The sequence below is a fragment of the Micropterus salmoides genome, unplaced genomic scaffold (genome assembly GCF_014851395.1).
Source record: "Micropterus salmoides isolate LMB-PRFRI ecotype aquatic unplaced genomic scaffold, ASM1485139v1 Ms_hic_scaffold_23, whole genome shotgun sequence".
Taxonomy (NCBI): domain Eukaryota; kingdom Metazoa; phylum Chordata; class Actinopteri; order Centrarchiformes; family Centrarchidae; genus Micropterus; species Micropterus salmoides.
In genome coordinates this window covers 9,128,212-9,150,305 of record NW_024041484.1, presented here as the reverse complement: position 1 = coordinate 9,150,305, position 22,094 = coordinate 9,128,212, and the positions used below count along the sequence as shown (strand labels likewise).

At 39.6% G+C, this 22,094-nt stretch overlaps 2 protein-coding genes and 1 long non-coding RNA gene across 5 annotated transcripts in view; 1 reads left to right on the top strand and 2 right to left on the bottom strand.

Annotated features, from left to right (window-relative positions):
• The window catches only part of LOC119918285 (copine-8-like), a 96,011-nt gene extending 91,178 nt beyond the window's left edge, over positions 1-4,833 (bottom strand). The window contains 3 exon segments of the mRNA XM_038738931.1: positions 4,351-4,528; positions 4,531-4,575; positions 4,578-4,833. Of these exon segments, the coding sequence (XP_038594859.1) occupies positions 4,351-4,528; positions 4,531-4,575; positions 4,578-4,680 (326 nt within the window). The 5' untranslated portion in view covers positions 4,681-4,833.
• A 6,280-nt stretch (positions 4,834-11,113) lies between these two features.
• Positions 11,114-22,094, bottom strand: part of LOC119918015 (kinesin-like protein KIF21A) — a 39,889-nt gene continuing 28,908 nt past the window's right edge. For 2 of the 3 annotated variants that reach the window (XM_038738509.1, XM_038738511.1), the window contains 14 exons: positions 20,802-20,967; positions 19,505-19,562; positions 17,307-17,361; positions 16,874-17,088; positions 16,550-16,723; positions 16,220-16,252; positions 15,900-16,036; positions 15,694-15,778; positions 15,489-15,578; positions 15,234-15,392; positions 15,032-15,149; positions 14,750-14,920; positions 14,392-14,591; positions 11,114-14,236 (listed from right to left, as the gene is read on the bottom strand). In XM_038738509.1, the coding sequence (XP_038594437.1) occupies positions 14,179-14,236; positions 14,392-14,591; positions 14,750-14,920; positions 15,032-15,149; positions 15,234-15,392; positions 15,489-15,578; positions 15,694-15,778; positions 15,900-16,036; positions 16,220-16,252; positions 16,550-16,723; positions 16,874-17,088; positions 17,307-17,361; positions 19,505-19,562; positions 20,802-20,967 (1,719 nt within the window). In that variant the 3' untranslated portion in view covers positions 11,114-14,178. The remainder of the gene's footprint in view (positions 14,237-14,391; positions 14,592-14,749; positions 14,921-15,031; positions 15,150-15,233; positions 15,393-15,488; positions 15,579-15,693; positions 15,779-15,899; positions 16,037-16,219; positions 16,253-16,549; positions 16,724-16,873; positions 17,089-17,306; positions 17,362-19,504; positions 19,563-20,801; positions 20,968-22,094) is intronic. The other variant, XM_038738510.1, reaches the window with a different exon arrangement.
• On the top strand, positions 20,886-21,996 carry LOC119918016. The gene is made up of 2 exons (XR_005447380.1): positions 20,886-20,988; positions 21,594-21,996. It is a non-coding gene; the product is annotated as an uncharacterized LOC119918016 (long non-coding RNA).

The following is a 22,094-nucleotide window of genomic DNA, read 5'->3' as shown; positions in this document are numbered from 1 at the left end:
AGCATCAGAGCATTATCTGAATTAGCAGGAGACGCAGGCTAAGAGGATCTGTCGATATTTCTGCAAGGGTTATGTCACTGTGACTATACAACAATTACATGAGGAGAGCTGCTTCGAATGAGTGCGTCTGCTCCAAGTGTCTTTTTCTTTTCTCACTTTCTTGCCTCTCTCTTTCCCTCACTGGAAAAAAACCCTCAATTTTAACAAGCCACTCAGTGTCTTTAAAAGGCTTAATAATGAGCAATGTCAAACTCAAAGTGAAAACGAAAAATGATAATGTCACTCGTTGGCAAATTGCCTGTTTCAGTTTTTCCCGAAAGAGGTAACAACATCTTTAAACTAGTCGTACACTTAAAGTGTTTGAGGCATGCTGATCTGCATTGGAAATTAGCTAAATTAACTTATCCCCATTGCAGATTTTTGCACTAATTTATATAAGATACACTCAAACACAAGATTTTGGACTCTTGGAAGATTAAATGACCTGATAAGAAACATGTATCTCTTGTCTGATGAACAATCACTCATTCGTAGTCATTGTCTCCTCAGTGAAATTTCTCACTCTAACACCCCCCTACACGCACAGAGGGAAACTTTTAAAAAGTTGTAACCATGGTGATACTGTACACTGCCCACTGTGTCCACTTACTAAAACAATGAAATATGCAAAAACACACAACATATATGTGCTCACACAAACATGTAAGCGCGCGCACACAAACACACACACACACACATAAAGGGTTAGGGTTTTTTTGAGGGTGGGGTGGGGTGGGGTGATATTCGGCTATATAAATAAAATTGAATTGACACACACTTGGCTGTAACCATGGCATTCCAGCTTTACCTCAGGTTGGAGGTGGGAGGACAGCCACCAAACCCCCCCCGGGGCCCGAGGAGCTGGGTGAGTCAGACATTAGCAAACTCTGCCACGCATGTTCATATATTCTGCTGGAAGATGACATGATCTCTCTGTTACTAAAGAGATGGTACTAAAACCCTCTGGAGATACATTAAATACAGTATCTGAGAGAGTTGTGCTGGGTAGGAAACTGTTTCTGTCCACTTCTCTTAGACTAGTACTGTAGTAAGTAAAAGTAATAAAGTTTGTTTTTTGAATAGCACCAGCATTAGTGCAATGAATGCCATTTCTACTGTGAAAAACAATGCCAAAATATACTGTATTATGACTCTTAAAGGTTCACTGTGTAGTATTAAGAAGGATCTATTGACAGAAGTGCAATATATTATACATAACTATGTTTTCAGTGGTGTATAAAGAGCTTACATAATGAACCGTTATGTTTTTATTACCTTAGAAAGAGACATTTCTATCTACATACACCGTGCGTCCCCTAAAATGGAAGGTTATACAGTAGCCCAAATGGACAAACTACTCTAATGAGCTTGTTCTGTCACTATGTTAAATTACGTACGAAGAAGAAAAAAGAAGAAGTAGTAGTACTAGTAGTACTAGTTGTCATCTAGTTTATTGGAAGTAAGAAGAGAAGTGAAAATAAATATTATTTAGCACAAGTGCTGACAGAGCTTGTCGACCACCATAGCTTCTCCTACACGTTTGGAAAGGTAAGGGTGAGGGGTGACTAATCCATTGGTTGCAATTCGCAACCCTCACTACTAGAGGCCACTAAAACCTACACACTGAAACTAAGTTAAATTTAAATTAAAACACTGAGATTTGATTTAGGGCTTAATTGTACAGCACTCTTATTCAAATCGGCTACTGGAAATCGAAAGGAAGGATGGATCTATGTTGTCTTTTTTTAAGTCAATTCCGTGTAATGTGTCAAAGATACAATTTTTAACACTTCAAATACTGTCTCAATGGGATTTGTCAGGATTGTGTTAAGTTTAATGACAATGCCAAAATTAACTGCAATTACACATGGTGCAAAAATGTGATCACAATCTGACCAGTAGGCTAGCGTTTGAGACAAGTTTAAGAGATAAAAAAAACAACAATATACCAACACTGCAGAAATCAACACAGCAATAACAAAAACATTTTATGGAATGTTCACTTTCTATTTCATTCATTTCAGTAGTCTGTAGTAGTTGAATATCTGTCCAAGACCTGAGAAGGAACACGTTTTTCTAGATCTATTTGGCAATGACGGCTTCAGGGGTGTACGCTGTCAACTGTTCAATGCAACAGCCTTTTGTTTGTATCCATTCTTCTCTCTATCCTAAGCATCTAAACATGTAAGCAACGTCTTCATGGTAAAAGCCATCATTGTCAGCACATGTAAGATGTGACCTATTTAATTTGACAGACGGGACACATTTAATTGGATTCCCTTACAGGGGGCAACTGAGAACATGTGGCTGACCTGTGAAGCACACAGCCTGTAGCCTACTGTGGGTCACCAGTCTGGCAGAACATTTTCTAAATTTTTTGCCCTGCTCATACGCAGAGAGGAAAATCCTCCCCGAATGAAAGAGAAAGACCTCTTTCAAAGGCGGTTAAATACACACCATCCTTGTCCCCTGCTTTCTCTGTCTCTTTCCATCACTTCAGATAACACACACCCACACACACTCGTATGTCCACACACCAGAACTGAATGTGATGATTTTAAAGGGGCTATATGTTTTAATTTTTGTTAAAAACATTAAAAATAATTATCAACAGAATGTAGAGAAATCTTTCAGTTTTGACGTTATGTCAGAGACGTCTGTGTATTGTGTTGTAGAGATATCAACTGAAGTTAGCATGCTAACCAGCTAGCCCCGGCCTGTCCTGTCTCATAATACCACTATGTACCTCAAGAGGCAACAGTGAGTCACTGCAGCGTACAGTCTGCCCCCAGTCCAACACGAGAGGATGAACAAGTACCGCTGCCCTGAGGGCAAGAAACCATGTTGGTGGCAAAGAAATTTATTATTTTAAATTTATCACTTATAAGTGAAATACTGTGGTGTATAACATATGTGCATTTGACCATTACAGTTTAAAATAATACTCTAGCAGCTGGAGAGAGGCTCAGTGAACTCTTAAGGGGGAGTAATGATTGATGGGTGTGTAAAGAGTGAACCCTCCTATGGAATTTGACCTCTGACCCAGTGTTAGGGGGAGTAGAGAGTAGTGTGTATGAAGGAACTGAACCCTTCTATGGTGTCTAACAGATGTTTACACTTATCCTACAGCACTGTGCCCTTATATGGTATTTAGCAGATACCTAAACATGTCCTATATAAGCTGTGTTTGATGTACAGAGAGACAGAGTGGTTATCGGGCTGGGTCACTCTCCAAGCTGCTGCAGAGCTTGTAATTGATGCTGAATTCCTTGATGTAATAAACTTTTATGATCAAGAACAGTGTCAAGCGGATTTCTTCTCAACACATCATCGCAGCATTATTGTTCGGACACCACAATACAAAATGAGTGTTAACAATGGCGCTGCTTTCCACCGCTGGAGATAGCTCTTAGCGAGGAAAGGGATGAAGTTTGATGCTGAACTGGTAATGTTTCTTCTACACTGGTGAGTAAACAGCTGTTAATTATAAGGTTACAGTGATAGATACAGGATGTTCCTCAGCTTTAATATGTACGCTAAGTTAGCTATTTGTTGAAAGAAAGAAAGACTTATGGACAGAGTGTGCATTTCCTTGTTTCTTACAGTAGGGGTGGATGCCCTAACTTACTGGTGATATGCTGCCTCCTCCCCAATATGTTTGGAGAATGATTTTGACAATTCTTGTAGCTCCTTTAAGGCTATTTTAACAACAACAAGACTGTCAGCTGTCATCAAATACTGGAAATAAATTTCCTATGGTATCACTATGTTTTATCTGTATGGTCCTATCCCACTGTCAGCATGCTAATCCGTGTAACACCTTTCAGTAACGTTAAACTATGTCTCTGGTACTAAAAGTGACTTCGACCTGACCTTACTGCGGTGTTCCCAGTTACATTAATAACAGACATTACATAGCTACACCTTTGCTGTTAATAGTTATGTGTATGTTATCATTATGGAATTGTTATTATAGTTCGTTTTAACAGCGTTTAAGTGGAGTAAAAGTGGCAACCTGGCATCACACTTCTCTAATGTAGCTAACGTTAACGTTCCCGCTTTTAATGGTCTGTCCAGTAACGTTACAGTTGTACTGAGGCAATTAATTACGTTTACTCGCCAAAACTGGTGTAAATGTAACAATTTCCACGCTATGCTATGGGCAGTAGTCGTTATAATATAACTTACGCTTGACTAAACTATACTGAAAACTTGTACGGAGTTGAAATACAAGTGGCTACGGTGTTTTTCCGTAACCCTGTTAGACTAAAACCAGGTTACACACACACACACACACACACATTCCCCTACCTGCAGGACACTGTGATTTCAACTTTGGTGGCAGGAATGGACGGGTTGAGCGGGTCGAAGTCGCCTATCGACGCCATGTTCGGGAAACTGTTGTTCATCCTGTCAAAAATTGTTTTGATTTTCCTTTTTCCGTGTGGTCCTCCGGCACCAATGTATGCGCGACGAAGGAGGACAGCGACGAAACTGTGTGCGCCTCCTCAGCGAGAAGTGGAGCAAAGGTGCCAGAGAGAGGCTGGAAGATGTGATGTCACTTCTCTCTTTCTCCTCCTCTGCGAGTGAGTTTCTCTCTTTTCCTTCTCCCTTCCCTCCCCCCATGTGCATTTCTGCCATCTCCTTCCCCTCTTTCTGTGTCTGCCCCTCGCTCTTTCAATTCAGTTCAGTTCAGTTGATTTCTGCTCAGTTCATTTCAAATTCAGTGCTGCAGATTTACTGGCATGGAAGTAATGACAATGATACAATCATCAGGAAAATGGAATAAATTTGTCATGAAAACTCTTTCCTGTGTGTGTGTGTGTGTGTGTGTGTGTGTGTGTGTAGGCTTGCACACATTTCCCCTGCCCTCAAAACTCATTCAGTACATTCACATCAGTTCATTTCAGTTTACTTCATTTCAGTTCAATGTGGGTTGTTGGCATGAAACACTCCCCAATCAAGTCAAGTCAATTTTATTTATATAGCCTACTATCATAAAGCTCAAACAGCATATGGCACCTTCTCGCTTAAGACCCTTGACTGGGATAAATAAGGGAAAAGGGGTAAAAAAAACCCAACAAAAAAACAGAGGATATTTTGATTTGCAGAACAAACAACAGCACAACAACAGTGTGTGTGTGTGTGCGTGAGTGCGTGCGTGCAGGCTTGGGCAGTATAGAGTATGTGTTTCAGTCCCTCTGCCACACTTTTCTGGCCTTAACAGTCTGTGAGGAGATTGTATTATTATTATTATTATTATTATTATTGTCATTACTGTTTGTGTAGAAACAGTAATACATCTCCCTCTCTATTTCCACTCTCTCTTCTCTCTATCGCTCTCCCTCTCCATGCTATGAGGATAAGCATCTGATTTAATTAGCTGAAAGGAGACCCTCCGCTGGCAGAGAATAAAATGACAGCATGATGAATGTGAAAAGATAAAGAAGGGATTCACATTATGAGGATATTATGTGTGTGTGTGTGTGTGTGTGTGTGTTTCCAAAAGAGACCTACAGTATATATATATAAAGGTTTAGCTCCAGGTGTGTGTATTTCTGATTCTGATTCTGAGAGAAGAATCATGTATGTGCCATCAAGAGAAATAGCTGATATTGTACTCCTTCGTGTGTGTGTGTGTGTGTGTGTGTGTGTGTGTGTGTGTGCATGCAAGTATGAAAGGGTACACCAGAACACACTCCTCCTCACAAAGTATCCCAAACTGCCCTGCAGGTGAAATACTTGCTGCATATATGTGTGTGTGTGTGTGTGTGTGTGTAGACATTATGTTTAGATGATACAATCATAGGATCTTAAAATGACGCATCTCAGGATTACTCAGTGTGTTTACTGGTGAACCACGTCTCTAAATATAGCCCTGCATTCCACATGTTCACATGCACACACACAGTCACACATGTGCCGACATGCCCTGGGCTGGATGTGTGGCATGGTGGCAAAAACCATTTTGGCACCTATAGGCAAACATAATGCCACCGCCCCATGACCTGGGTGGGGATGGATGGGTTCATACACACACACAGGAGCAACCATTAATGGACACACACTGAGACAAATACACACACAGAGATAGAGGTGGTACAGACAGAAAGACAGAAGCCATTTTTGTGAGCAAACATCACATCATCGCTACCTGACTATACCGACACTGGCTTTATCCCTCTCTGCAGTGCCCCCCAGTGTGTGGATGCTGGTGTCTACAATTTGTTTACATGCAAAACAGGTAACTTACTAACCAAAATTGAGGGCTATATCATACAAATGTGGATCTAAAAGTACCGGCAACTTATAAGCTACAAATATGTGAAATTAGACATTTATAAATGCTACTGTTTTTTTGTAATTAATTAAAGTATCTTCCTTGTATTTTTGCATTACTGTAGAGTGCGCCATGTGGAACATAAGTCCATTCAAAGGCATTTAAAACTCTTTGAACATTTGCACCGCTAAAAAACACTATCATTGTTTTCACTTTAAATACATGCTAATAAAATGTCAAAAAAGAGATTTTTCTGCTGACCAAAACCCCCTTAAAATACAGAATATATGTGCTCATTTGAAAGCCAAATGTTTCCAGAAAAGGATTCTGTGATTATTTTTCTCGTTCAGTAATACATCTTTAAGCAATAAAATCCCAAACCGCCCCAAAATAGCAGCTGTGTAAAAGAAGCCAATCACAAAGCATGCAGATAACTTGCTGCAGTCTTACTTGGCTTGAAGTACTGTGTCCGCTGTCGCGGCCTGGAGAAGAAAAGCTGAACAAGCTTAATCAAGTGCAGGTTTAGCTCCAAGGTTAGCTTTAAGAGATTATGTGTTAAAAAAATGATGTCTTTAAATATGTATGCATTATGTTTTCAAAATGTTTTATGAGCAATTTATTATGGACTCTTTGACATACAACTGTTATTTAATTTGATGTATGAAAGAAATTGTGTTTGAAAAAGTGTAAAAGTGATATTTTTCATTTCATGGACATTTTTATGCATACATTTGACCTCATCTGAAATTTACGGCATGATGAATAGTTATGAAGGCATTTCATCTCGATTGAGACATAGGTTAGCACTGCATTTATTTCTATACAAATTTGGAAACTGCACCATTGAAGTGGTATATACTGGGCATATGCTTGATTTGTTCACATGACAAACATTGTGTGGAATGTATTGCTTGGTGTGGCTGTACATATGCACAGCAGTGTTTTGATATAAAATGAAGTTAATTGGTTAACTTAAGCTCTGGAACAGGGCCACACCTAAACCACACCCCTAATCACCTGACAAGTCTATCTATACCCATGTTATTCAGCCTGCCTCGTTTGTCTCTGATTGCTCAACCCACCCTCCCTTTTCCTTCCCTTCATCCCTTTACCTACTCATCCCCTCATCCCTCGTCCCCTCATCCCTTCATCCCTTCATCCCTTCATCCCTTCCTATTCAACCTGGTGCACACCTCCTCATGTCTCATCTAGGTACGGTCTGGGGGGCCAGTAAATTACTCAGGTGAAACCACTACTGAGACGGAACCCGCAGTCTGAGTCTCCTCTGCTCGCTCATCACACATCCTCCCAGACCAGCCTATCAGACGGCATCCTTCTTCCACCACCATCCTTCCCCTCTACATCCATTTATCTATCCGCACATTCAGAATATTCATTAAGCCTTTAAAATGACATATTGTTGTGGCATGGTCCTTGCTAGTGAATGCTTATGTCAGTATGCTAATGTAGAAATGGGTAACATGCAGATGTTTAGCATGTTCATGATCTTAGTTTAGGGAAGCAGGTATTTGGAATGTGTGTATTAAGAGCATGAATTAATAACTTCACAAAAATTTCATGCCATGCCCAAATTTCCCAGGTAGCTATGATCTCTAATGTGCTCATTTACTCTGCACCACACAGGGTTCAACATGAGAGCTCTCAGGCTTTAATAGTTACTGACACTTAGACACTTGCCACACAACTGATATGACCTGCACTTATATGGAGAGCTTCCTTCTGTCAAATGTATACAAGAGCACACACTAGACCTGCTCACTATGGCTGTCACTATCAGATAAATCTCTCTCTCTCTTATCATCCCTGTCACTCTCTCTTTGCTTAAAAACTCAAACAGATTCAGTAAATGAAACGCAGATGTCATCTCTTCCAGAGCTCTGCCCTCTAATTTCATGCTAAAACGCGTTTACCGGCATATTAAAAATGTTCTTCCCAATCTGTTTTGCTTGATAAGTGGGATAGGCTGAGAGGGGACAAGGTTGATTTCTGTAGCCGCATTAAGAGAGCAAGCAGCAGTATCACGCCTCATCAGTTCTGGTCATAAAGCAGCAGCGATGGTATTTTTAGCTGGAGGATTCACTCTGTGGATGCGCAGAGATAGGAGCCGAGGTGGTGAATATTGACCCTGTCCTCGTGAGCCTCATTGCTGCTCAGATAAACGTCTTCAACTACCACATGGCTGTCTCTTGCCTGTTCTCCTCACACTTTTTCTGTTCCTGCTTTCCTTGTTTCTGTTTCTATCTCAGTCAAGTCTTCCAGTCTTTGGGTTTGTTTCCATATGGCTGTCAAAGACATTAAATGCAATTTAGGTTTGTTTTTTGAAGAAAATAGCTTACTGAATGTCAAAAAATCCAAATAAATGTTGCTGCTAATCTCCATATTTCTTTCATGGTTTCATCCAAAGGTAAAAACAGTAGAATGCATTAAAATTCTCTAATGCACCAACTAATGGCCAAACAGTAATGGGAAAATAACCAGTATTGATTGTAATCCCTCATTAATTACAAAACACCTGCAGCTGTACAAATCACATTATTCAGATGGAGTTAACTGCACACACATAAATGTGTTCGCTAACAGGTTAGAAGGGGATATATTATCTGAACTCATCATAGATTAAGCCACAATTAAATTGAAAGTGGAGCTCTCAACCCACGCTCTGTGTCTGGGAAGTCATTATTAAATTCTGATCTGAACTGGATCATCTGGCTTGTACACTAGAGTGCCAAGAAAGTGAGTATCATTCAGTTCCTGTATACAGTAAACATCCTGTGGAACAGGTAGGACAGAGACTTGGTGCTTGATATAAAATCTATTTTAGGAGGACATGCAAGTGGTCTCCCTAGTAAGAGTTCTGTGATCCAGCAACCTGTCTTGTCATAAGTCTGCATAGTCACTGTGGATGTTGATAGTTTGATAAAAGGCAGACTCATAGACCTATACAAGGTCAAACTGGAGTCCAAAGTTGATTGTACTTCCTGATGCTATGTCACAAAAAGTGCATAGAGTTTCTGGTAAACTTCGTAATCGTTTGAAATCTATAGCATCTGGAGTACGAATAATCCTAGGCTTGATGTTAGAAATAGTCATGTTAAAGCTATAGTTAAATTATTTTTGCGAAATACAATTGTTCATTTCCTTGCTAAGATTAAGATGAAGAAGATCGATAACTGTGCCAAGTTTGTCTGTTAAATATGAAACTAGAGGAAAGGGATGCTGGAATATGATAGTTAAGCTAACCCTCAGTTTACAAATCACAAGACATAGAGATAGACAACTTGTAGATTTACTGGTAGTTACATGCTGGAACTATTTTTTTACGGGGCCAGTAACTCTGCTGGTTGCCTGGCAATGACACGGTGGAAGTTATTGCATCTGGAAAGAAATAATTCTGGCATAATTTGTTTTTTTTTTCTGCTTGTACAGATTAAAAGATAGAGATACAACATGGTAATTAGCAAGCTTTAGATGTGCTAGTAGGTGGATTTTATTTGTCATTGTGCAAAGATCAGCTAACTGGCTGCTGGCTCTAGATTCATATTGAGCATGAGAGTGGTATCTATCTTCTCATCTAATACTCAACGAGAAAGCAAATCACTGTATTTTCCAAAATTTCAAACTTCAGCAAAAGTTTTAGGTCAATGTGGAAAAATGTTGCTTTAGAATGCTTTCAAAAATTGAATCTTTAACAGGTCTATTTTTGAAAGCATTCTTACTTTAAAGCATTTTTCCACACAGGCCAAGACCTTTGCACAGTACTGTATTTCTTTGAAGTTTAACGTTAGACAAAGATCATGGTTAGGTTCGCATGTACTTTTAAACTTTGGAGATATACCAAATATCCAAATAAACCAAATAAGCATTGCTGAACATCCATCTGTCACACAATAATCTCTGTTATTGTAAAATGTTATCATACAATAACCTAACAATGTTAGTTAGCTACCTAGAACATGGTGCAACTAATGTGATCTTCTATTATGTGCATTGGCTTCTATGTAAATCATGTTTGTGTATACAGTAAGGCCAAGATGGACAGCTGATTTCCAAGCTCACAATGGTTTGACATCAATGCAAATAAATCTCAATAAACAGTTCTCTGTCAAAAAAAGCAGAGAAAGGAAACATGTTGAGTTAATCAGGTTGAAAGGTGCACTGTGGAGGTGTGTTACCCAAAGTACTTTAATATAAAGAATAATAGAAAATAATAAAAGTTAAACACAGCACACATAAAGAAATGTGAGGCAGCAATGCTCTGCTCCTGCAAGTCCAATTAACACTCCGCTGCTCTCTGTACAGCTGAACATTAAATATTGATCCTTCCATCACTGTCGGACACACGGGTCACATTCATTTGTGTCTTCAGGGGAGTTTCTTAGCCTTTTTCAACTCTCTGATTCTACTGTGCTGGAGTTAATCATAGGATACAATATTACTGCCTGGGGAGGAATGACAGCTGCACAGTAAGTATGCTTTAGTGAGGATATGTTCTATATAATGTTTACAGTACTCCCATATTCCCCTCTTTAAGCATTTAGAGTAACACTGAGCCCCAAACACAAATAATACAAAATAAGAAAATGTAAAACTGACTGCCTGCAGACTGCAAATGAGCAGACTGCTTAACACAAAGCTCACAAATACAAAAGTTACCAAAATCAAAAATCGAATACAATTGCATAACCAGTATCTCACATCATTATACAGTATCACCACCATGTGGTTATAACACATTAATGCATGGTTAAAAAAGTAAAAAATAAAGACATTACATCTGCAAAAACACTTTTTATTTCAAAATTAATTTTCACACTGCATCTGATATTTTAATCACTTGAAATTGTGCACAAGAGAATCAGCAGGAAGAAAAACAACACTCGTATTTACACAAGATCAGATTTACAGTCAAGTTTCAAAAACAAGATAGAACTACGATTTTTAAGCAGCCTATCTAATTTATTAGGAATACTTACAGCTGACATTGTCTCATTTTGGGAATATTTATTTAGAAATTTTATTTAATTCAGTTCTGTGCATTAAACTATGTTGTAAGACACTAGGGGAAAAGTGAGTTCAAATTGCAAAAATGTTGATATTTCAGTGCAATTATTTTATCGACTCCAGCATTGCCAACAGTGTTTACCTCCAATATCCAAAACAGAGCAAGTCTTTTTCCAGTAACTTAAATGTATACTCATGATACAGTTGATCATGATTAATTGGTAATCTGACCTTGTTAATAAGGAAAAGTGCGCATTTATAGTTACTACCCACAGTTTAGTTTATAGTTAATTACAGGCACTGATAATACATCTGATTATGGAAAATTCCATCCCATATATTCTGTTCAGTCCATTGTCTATGATGCTAAGGTGTCAGAGGCATTAGATGGAAATTTGTTCAAAATCTCTGCTTGATAAGGAAGACACAACAACAAAGTCAAAAATCAATGACAAAATAAATAAATAGTAGCATCTAAACTCAAATATAAAAGACTGAGAGACTAAGACAGCACGGGCAAACAATGGAGAACGGAAAGAAAACATATCACATCATTTGGATTGAATAAACCCCCACATCTTTTAGGAAATAGATGTTCTCACAAAATACACGTCACATCCATTGTATGACCTAGGAATTACAAGGTGCTCGATTCCATGAACATGAATGATTAACATTTGCATTATTCAAATTAGAAACAATAACTCATTAAAGTATCTTCTCCTCAAATGGTTGAAGTACATACAATATGGTACTGGCAAAAGTTTCTGAAAAGCACTTGCTGCCAAAGCCATACTTCAGTGTGGCACAGCTTCGGAAGGTTAAATACTCAGTGGGTAACTTTTCAGCTGAATGATGAAATCCTGGAAGTGAGGAAATGTTTTCTGGAGACCACAAGAGATGCAGGTCAGAGAAGCCAGAGAGGAGCATGCTGACAGGAAAGTAAAACCATTCAGCAGGAAACGAAAACACCACTTAAGGCTACAAATCCTTAAAGAAAACCACTGGGTATCAACTTGAGAATACTGAAACCAGAAACCCAGCTGCCATTTGTGACCACTTACAACACATTACTGACTGGACTATGGAAGCTGTTGTGAAAGTTTGAGAAAAACTTACTATATTGTTTTCAATTTTAATCTGGATGTAATGTATTCGACCTGGGTTTAACAATAAATTACAGATAAAAGTAAAGATTAAAGGTGGGCTAACTCTATGCTGCACTGCAGAGCCAATAGGCAGTAACTATATTGGTCATAACTGAGTTAAGAACACAATCTGTGAGATCTGTTACCATCTATAAAGTCACTATAGCATAGAATGTACAAAATATATTAAATTTGGTACAACAACAGGTAACACCAAACTGCGGACTAAGGCCAGCTGGTGAAAGCTAATTTATTCATTTTCCCCTACCCAGTTCCAGCATTTAAAATCACCTTTGTTTTACCTTCCAACATCTCAGTAGCAGTAGCTAAATCTGATCATAAACGTAACACCAGTTAAACTAGTCCTGCTAAAAGCAAACTAGCCTAGCTTAGCAGAGTAGCAGTAACTGCTGTCTCAGCCTCAGAAACTAAAGGAATTTACATAATTTGATGTGGTCAAGCTACCTTTAGATCATATATTTAAATGTATTAAATCATAGATGAATTCATTTGAATTCAGTCAGTGCTATCAGACAAGAAAGCTAAAGAAAACATGTTTCTTCATGTGCTGTTTTTTAAAAATCAATCTGTTCCTCTGGTTAACTAAGTAGCCTTGAAACTTCAAGCTCATTTACCCCAACTTTACTGTTTCTGTAGTTACTGCTCTCTGCTTTTGTTAGGCTGTATGTTGGAATTTTGTTGTTCAGCCTTAATAACAGTTTTATAGAGACATCATATCAGATTAACAGTTGATTTAATGAATACTGACTTGACACAGACTGAAACACTTGAAAAAATACAGAAATTTGAAGTGGAACACTTTAAAGAACCCTGTCAAAGGAGAGCAGTATGCTTTATTTAGAGGCCACTGATGTTCCACTAGAGGGTTTGGCAGTAACAACTCAAGAATAAGACCATACACAGTTTCAGTAGTTATTTGGTCCTTGGTTACAGAGAACACATATCCGAAATGACCTGGAAAGCAATGACAGGAACACACAACACATCATGTGAACACACAGGACAGACTCACAGTTACTGCTGGTGAGCAGAAGATCTCCATGTCATGTTTCCGTACACAGCAATCTTAGTTTTGATGGACAACAATATGGTGCACAGAAGCAAAGCATTTAACCAAAACCTGTTTTGTTTTTTGTTCTCAGCAACTCTGGCAAAATCTAAAATATGCATAGAAGGTATTCATGTTGTCTAGTGCTGGACTGAGGAGAGGAATGTTAAGAACAGGAGAGACTCCTGGATTGACTGACAAAGCTCCGTAACTCCATATTTTTACTTTATTCTGTCACAGTTATGAAAGCAACGTCCATCGCAGCTGTTGTATAGTCCTTGGAGCTCTTGAGAGACTCTTGGAGACTTTAGAGGCTCCGTTGTGATCAGTCTTGACCTAAAAAATAAAAATCTGTAAATACACTCAGCTTGAAAGAGTGAGAGCCGTCGCATCTAATTAGACTTCCCTGAAACTGATCCCTGTGGAGCTTCAGTGAAGGATCAGTGTTGTTTAAAAGATCATTTTCAGGCTGGGACCACACACTTTCAGGCCCCAGACCCACTTTGGGCTCCCATCCAATGCTTCATCACGTAATAGGTGGTGTAGTTGCTTCACAAATGATTAATTTTGATTGGGCAGAAGCCAGTAGACAGTAGTCTGGGACTATGAGGAATTAAGTGTCAGTGGACTCCATCCTCCAGAGATCCTTTGGCTTCCCAAATCTTCACTGTGCGGTCACTGCATTAAAAACCCCAACAAAAACACATCCACAGGAAAAGGGTTATAATAATCAGTACTGGCTTCAAAATCACACTTCCAGTATGTTTGACGTATCACTACAGATTTAATGAGAGAATGCACAAAAACGAAAATGAGCATGTTTTGTGACTCACTCTGAGGCAGTGAACAGTTGGCTGCTGTTGGTGGCCAGGCCGTTGATGGGACTGTCGTGTCCCCGGACCTCGCCGAGAGGCGCAAGTGAGTCGGCGTGCCAGAGGCGCAGCAGCCCTCCTCTGCATCCGCTGAGCAGCACCGGGGAGCCTGGCACCACGCCCAGAGCGCTAACCCAGTCTGCCTGGGCGCTGACAGACTGCTAGATGAAACAGCAGCGAGTTAATTAGTGCAGACTTTATTCTGTCTCAGATCATACTGTAGTTTTGAACATGTTTTTTCAGCACATATAAATTGGAATCTGGGGGAAAAAGCTTCAGGCTCCTGATCAGTCACTATTATGCTCTGATATCAGCATACCTGTAGTAGTTGTTTACTGGCCAAGTCCCACTTCTTGATGTAGTAGTCTCTGGAGCCACTGTAGAAAACATCTCCCTGCACGGCCAGAGACTCCACACTGTCCTGATGAGTGGGATCAAACGTATGGCAGGAGCTAATGCTACCTTGAGCACCTTCTGCCACCTCAAACATCTGCAAAAACAAACACATATTCCCAAAGATATGTCAGATTCTTGAGTAGCTTATTGCACACACAGAAATGGGAATTTGATACAGTTATGTGTGTGTCTATGTGTCTCTTACCTTAACATGGTGGTCTTTGGAGCCAGTGAGGACAACATCCTGTCCATTACCTAATTTGTCAACAGTCAGACACATGACCGGTCCCAAATGTCCAGTCAGCTTGCCTGTGGACACAAACCTGGAGAAAAAACGGAAAGGAGAAGGAGATGAATTCTGCTCTGTCTGAATGGTTTGTACAACTCTAATCTGTGTTTGAACTTACTTGCGGAGGTCCCACATGCGCACAGCATTGCCAGCAGCAGCATAAAGGAAGGAGCCGGAAGGGTTGAGAGCAATCTGGTTGATCTGACTCTCTCCTGGTGGGATGGATAAACTCCTGACAGAGGAGCAGATGTCCCCTGAACCCACCTGGCCTGATGACCTGACATCCGGAAAAATAAAAAATACATCCTCATAAGGGGCACAACACTTTGACAATATTAAGCTTCAGTTATGGAACAAGGAACTGTGAACTTACGTGAGTGTGCGGATGCATTTGGCAGAGTCTCGTATGTCCCAGACTTTGATGTAAGCAGTGGAAACAGTGAAGACGAGACTGGAAGTGTACCTGAAATATAACAACAAAAACCCCCCATAAAAACAGACAATGGATCAAAAGCAGTACATGTACAACTGCTAAATACTACTGCTATTTGACTTGTAAAATTACTGTATACTAGTACCTGACTGAGACGACGCTGCTGGGATGATCTGCTAGAGACATGATCTCCTGACCCGTCACCAAGTTCCAGACTTTACATGTACGGTCTGAAAACATGCACACAGAGCACATGTTAAGAGAATGGACAAAAAGCTCAAGGTGAGGGTTGATGATGCACCTTAAGGTATTATTTTTTTCCTATGAAAGCAAACAATTTTTTTTTTCAACCTTTGGATCCTGTGAAGAGCAGATCATCTGTGGCGTCTACGCAGAGAACAGGTTTGGTGTGGCCCTCTGCTACGTAGACACACTGGAGTTTGGCCCCACGGCTGTTCTTAGGGGCCGTCACTGGGTTGATCACACCTCTGCAACAACACATGACATGATAGAAGCTGTACCTTGTGACTAGTGCAGTTGATGTGATACATACAAATAACAGGGTTTCAAACAGAGATGCCTTTTAAGTTTCGATTTGAAAAGAAGAGGCCCCGTAGACACCTGTTTCAAAACTTAACAACTTTAGAGACAAATGAAGAGGTGATCATTACCTATGGCCTTCAAATACAGGTGACTCCTCCAATCTGGATAAGAAAACAAAATAAAGCCATTAAAATGTAAAGAATTGTAAAGAAAATAGCACCATGAGTATAAACTGAAAGATATTGTGCATGCAGTACATGTTGCATGCCTTAACAGTTCACATGAAGATATATATAAACTATTTTTGCTATTTGTGGTTTTCAAACTGTTGCTTTGAATGATGATTAACAATCACTGCCTGCACATTTTAAAATCCTTTCATATTCTTTGACTGCCTTCCATGGTGGTCTTGAGTCATAGCACTTACAGAGTCAGAACAGATGGTTCTTCTCACTTACAGTGGTTTGTAGTCAGTGCCTTTACTTTTCACCTCTGCTGTGCAGAGCGGAGGTGTGTGTGTGGGTGCTGGGATGTGCGTGGCCGTGGCTCCTTTCTCTTGCGTTTTCCTGCGGCTGAGGGGCGAGCGCTCCAGGTGCCTCCTCTCAGTCCCTGTTGGCGACCTGGATCCAGAACTACAGACAGTAGTGACAGGAGTCATTTTGTACCTTGCGACCAACACTCTTCAATTTCTTAGTACGGAATGATGAACTCCTCCCCACACCTAAATAAATATATAACATTTCAGAGAGAAATATATTTGAAATGCTGCCTTTAAGACGTACATGCCAGCTGGCCTGGCAGACAGTGCAGACGGGGAAACAGTTTGCTCGCGGTCAGGGGTTTGACCAAGCGCGTGACCCTGCATGTCTGCCGGCCCTTCCAGGCACTCTGAGAGCGGCAGCAGAGGGGCTGAGAAGTCTCCGGTGGGGGATTCACAGGACAGCTCCCCACTGCTGGCATACAGCAGCTCCATCTGGGTGGTGGTCCGCCTGCGAGCCTGAGGGACCAGAATTGTTTGGCTCAATATTCAGCTGACTCACAAGTCAATGGACCAGTTACCGTAATTATGCCAAGTCCTATAAATAACTACTGTGGAAAGGAAAACGTACTTATAGGAAGTAAAAATGTTTATTGTTTTTGACTTTTACTGTTACTACAGCATATCAGGTCTACTGAGAAACGTTTTCACTGAATGTCAGATGCACACTACAGTACCTTGCCTCTCGGCCTGGATTCACCGCATAACTTCAGTAGATCTGATGCCAATGTGCTGAAACAAAGTCAGGGATGTTCAATCAGTTACACCCATTACGCTAACATGCTCAGGTTAAGCAGGTATAATGTTTACCATGTTCATCATTTTAGTTCACAAGTAAGCACAACTAAGACTGATTGATAAGACTGACTGACTTAGTGACATACTGACATTGCATAGCATGGCTAAAAACATTTCCATGGGTGAAATGTAACTGAAAGAAATGTGAAATGTAAAGCAAAATAAAAACATTTTAGCAAGCAATCAGCTGTAATACAGTAGTGCTGCCTCCAACTTTCCACTGTGAATGGAATTTATTATTATTTTTTTTTATTTGGTCATTTTTTGTATTAGGTCTGTCTTTTTATATACCCCTTTGATTCCTTTCTGTACATGTATTAGTTCTATCATCGAGTCTCTTTTATCATGATGTGTTAATTGTCCAAATACAGTAATACTAAAAACTGAACTGTTTAAACCACAATGCTGAACTGAACACGCAGTTTAGAGTACAGACGGATGTTTTTATACTCTCTTCTGTGTCTGTAGCTAACGTGTTTTGCTATGCCGACATCCACTGACACTGCTAAGAAATCCCCATCCCATATAAACGCTAACCGTAAAGCCACGTTGGCCAATAAAATTGTAAACAAAGCAGGCAGTGGCGCACAATCTGACATCATTTTTTTCATAGGGTGCCATTTGGACTTCATAACTTGGGATAAATAAATAGTTGATTTATCTATATTTTAAAATTCTATTATATAAAGTATATATCTAACTTTATGAAAAACATGTTGGTTGAGCTCAGGCACCTTTATTGTATTAAATATAGATATTAACAACATGTGACATGCGGGAAATGTCCACCCTGTTAAGGACTTAGACATAACTGTTTGAAAGTGTTTTCAGGGTATGATTGCTACTAAAATTACATTTTTATAGAAATCATATGTCCCTCACTTTTATTAGATATTTGTTTTACAGTAAATAATTTTAATACAGCATAGGCAAGCCTATAATGAGTAAAACAAGCGCAAATAATGAAAAGGGGATGTGTTTTTCTACTTTTTTTCCTCAAGAAAAGTGAATTATGACAAGAATTACTCAATGTCTCTTGCCTGTGTAGTCAATCCCTTCCATATCTTTATGTAAACATAAATATACACTTAATATTTGCTAATTTCAATAAACTATGAAGGAAAAATACCAACATAACAGGGTGGACAGAGGTCTATTAGCATAACAGGGTGGACAAAACACCAGTATACACTTTAGAGCTAAAGTTAGCCTTTTACCTGCCTGTGTGAGCATTATGGCTAGCATGACCTTCAGTACTAGATGAGGAATCTATAATTTTTCACAAACCGTTTTTGAAATTATTTAATTTGATTGATCTCCTCTAAACATAGGCCTAACATTGTGGACATGTTATGATCAAACACATTAAACTGCATTAATAAAAATGTCAAAAGCAGATAGTAAGAGAGCTAGAAAATCACACAGCTAAATTCCCCTGCACTGGTGTGATGTCACCAGGTCACCTAATGAGAGTAAAGTATCAGTCATACTCATCAAGTTTTCCACTTAAAGGGTTAGTGCAACTCAACAGGGTAGACATAGTCGCTGGGGACAAACATAAAACCTTATTCTTTTTGTACAGTACAGTTCTTTTTGATAAAAACAACATTTAATTAAATAGATTTTGATCAGGAAAATTTGATAATAATTAAATATTTAGAAATACATATGTTTTTGTAAGTGTTTTTTAGATCTAAGTTGAATAATCAACACTGGGGACATGGCAAAATCCCATCGTACCTCTTAAACCAAAGCTTTTAAAATGTAAATAAAACAACTTAGAAGCCAATTTCATAGTAATCATAATTAATAACAATTAACCTTACATAAAAAACCAAATGGAACTAGTATTTGTCCAAATTTACACAAAATACAACATGATTTAGTAGGAGGTTCCAAAAACAGCCAGTGGGCCGGCATGTAGAATAACAAGACAAGAAGAGACATGTCTAAATGGAGTACAGCTGTAATGCTATTAATTACACCTGTGCATTTCTCACTATGACATGACAAAGACCTACTTACTGTACTTGTTTTAAACTGGAAAGAAAAAAAAGGCCTGTGTGTCTGTATTTACCTGCCCTCTGTGGCGGGACTGGGGGTGGACTCGTCACTACTGCTGTCGTCTCCGTTCTCTGTACGCATACACATTAACACACATGAAACATATGATTTCTCTCCTCAGAATATGTGTGTTTTTCCTTAATACCACAGTACATCCGCTAACAGACTGTATTTTCAACAAACCTCGCAGACATCCATTCAGAAAAGCTAAACATTACAGCACAACAATGACTGTGGTTTCAGCAGTTCATAAAAATGTCAGGGGTCTCTGGGTTTAGTTTTAGATAAAGGGGGACATTCGGGTCTCATTAGTGTAATGCCACTGGAAGCTACAGTGTTTGTAAAGGAAGAACGGAGAAAGAATGCGAGAGGCAAAAAGACAGAAACACAGATACAAACTGCTGTTTACACAAGACTTTAGCTCTGAGTCCGGCTGCAGCACGGATTTTTACTGCTATTTATTTTTAGTGACAACAACCAGTGTTAAATGGGACTTGCTAGCAGATGGGGTAACTTAACACAACACGTCATGCACATCATGGCAGAGTTACTTCGACTGGTTAGTTTTTAAAAAAAAGGACTGAGGTTTGATGCACACTACAGGATTTCTTAATCTCGTTTAAAAATATATTCAATAGTCATAATCACATTTAATACATCAAATATAAAAAAGGTCAGAGAGTCACCTCGGGTATATCAATTATCAACAATCAACTTGTCTTGTTATGTTTCAGGTGAAAAAAAAGTCAACAGGGCAAAACGTGCCCAGCATAATTAGCTTTTTTTGGTAAAACAGCCCGAAGAGCTGTATGATGCACTGTTACATTGCTTTATAAAGATTAAATTTATGGGACCAACGTTTGGCAAAACATTATGTTTTAAATTCTTTTCATTTTGTTCCATATTTTCCTGTAGTTGTCTGTGTGTTGATTTTTTTTGGAAGTCTTGTAGTGCGCATGTGCCACGCTCTCTCAAACACAGTCACATTGCTATGCATCTCACACTCACCTGGCGACAGGTAACCTAACTCTGAGTTCACGCCGACACGACAAACAAAGAAAACAAACAAATCAAAATCAAACCCAAAGAGGAGGAAAAGGGCTACTCTTTATTTTACAGGCCTGCTTTCTGTTTCAATGAAACGCTGACATGGTTTCTCTTAATAATTCTCGTAATAAATATTACCATGACAATGTCTCAACTCTGCACACCTGCAAATTAAAACGTAGCCATGTGGTGTAAGAAATTATTAAAAAAGGTGATTGTGATCGGCATGCTCGGACCGGTATCAATTTGTTGGGGTTTCCCACCTTGCAGGGCGCTGCCCAGCAGAGCATCCAGCTCTGGGTTGATCTCCGCTTTCTCCTTCAGCATGTGGAACAGCAGCTGGTTCTGGGTGGCGCTGTTGATCTCTGTCTGCTTCAACCTGCCCTCCATCACCTTCAGCTGGGAATCCTTCTGAGACGCCTGCAGACCCTGACAATGACCACACAGCAGGTTATCACTGAAAATATTTTAAATTGTTTGTATGTCTCAGAAACAGGCAAACCTAATGATGCTCAGTATCATTTTCTTTAGTAGCCTATGTTGTTGTAATTATCTCCACTTCTTTATTTCTTCTTTGCTGCTGGGTTTTTTCATCACTGGACCAATTAAGCCTCATCAAATCTAATCTTATCTAATGTAATTGAAACTTAATTTAATCAAGTTGTTTTATCCATTTAAAGTCTCATTGGATTTAATCGCATCCACCAGTGGCTAAGAAAGCAAGATCAAGATGAGCAGACAGTTGCCAAAACAACCAACAGTATACACCAGCAATCACATTAATGCAGTCCATTTATTTAGAAAGATAGGGTATTAAATAAATAATAAGTGCTTCATGTTTTCTTGAAATTGATCTATGTTGGATTAACATGCTAGGGCTGTGTAACTCAGAATAAATCTTACAGAGATAAAAGTAAAGGGTTTATGTCACGCCCCCCCTGCTGCGACCTAACCGTGACTTCTGATGAGTGTGTGTGTGAGTTTGTTTTTGTTGTCCCCTTGGTGTTGCAGCATTTTCGTTTTGGCCCTTTTCCCTTTCTCTCCCTCATCTGCAGGTTGCCGGGAGGCGTGTCTGTTGCCTGGGGAGCTGATTACACACACCTGCACATGATTTGCACTCCCTCGGGTTCCTGTCCTCTTTAAGTGGCGGCCTGACATCCTGTCCTCGCCGGATCGTTATGTCGTTTTTTCGTACGTCTTGGCTACCAGCTCGCTTAAATTAGATTTGTACCTGTAACTCTGCCCATTTGCCAAACTTGTTACTAACCTGTGTCTCCTGTGTTCAGGAACTCAACCGGACCCGTCGGAAACCAACTCTCCTCCCCTACCTCCTGGACCTCACTCTCCTGCCTGTTTCTCCGCCCTGATCCCAATCAGCTTCCCTCGCCTGTTTGCTCTGCCTGCCCCGGCCTCTGCAGCCGCAACCAGCTCTTTGTTTAATAAATCTCTGAGAACAAGTCCAAGTGTCCAGTCTATTCCTGGGTCTTATCTGAATTGTGACAGTTTATCAGATTAAATAAATTGCTTTCAGAATAATACAGAAATCTGACTTGTCA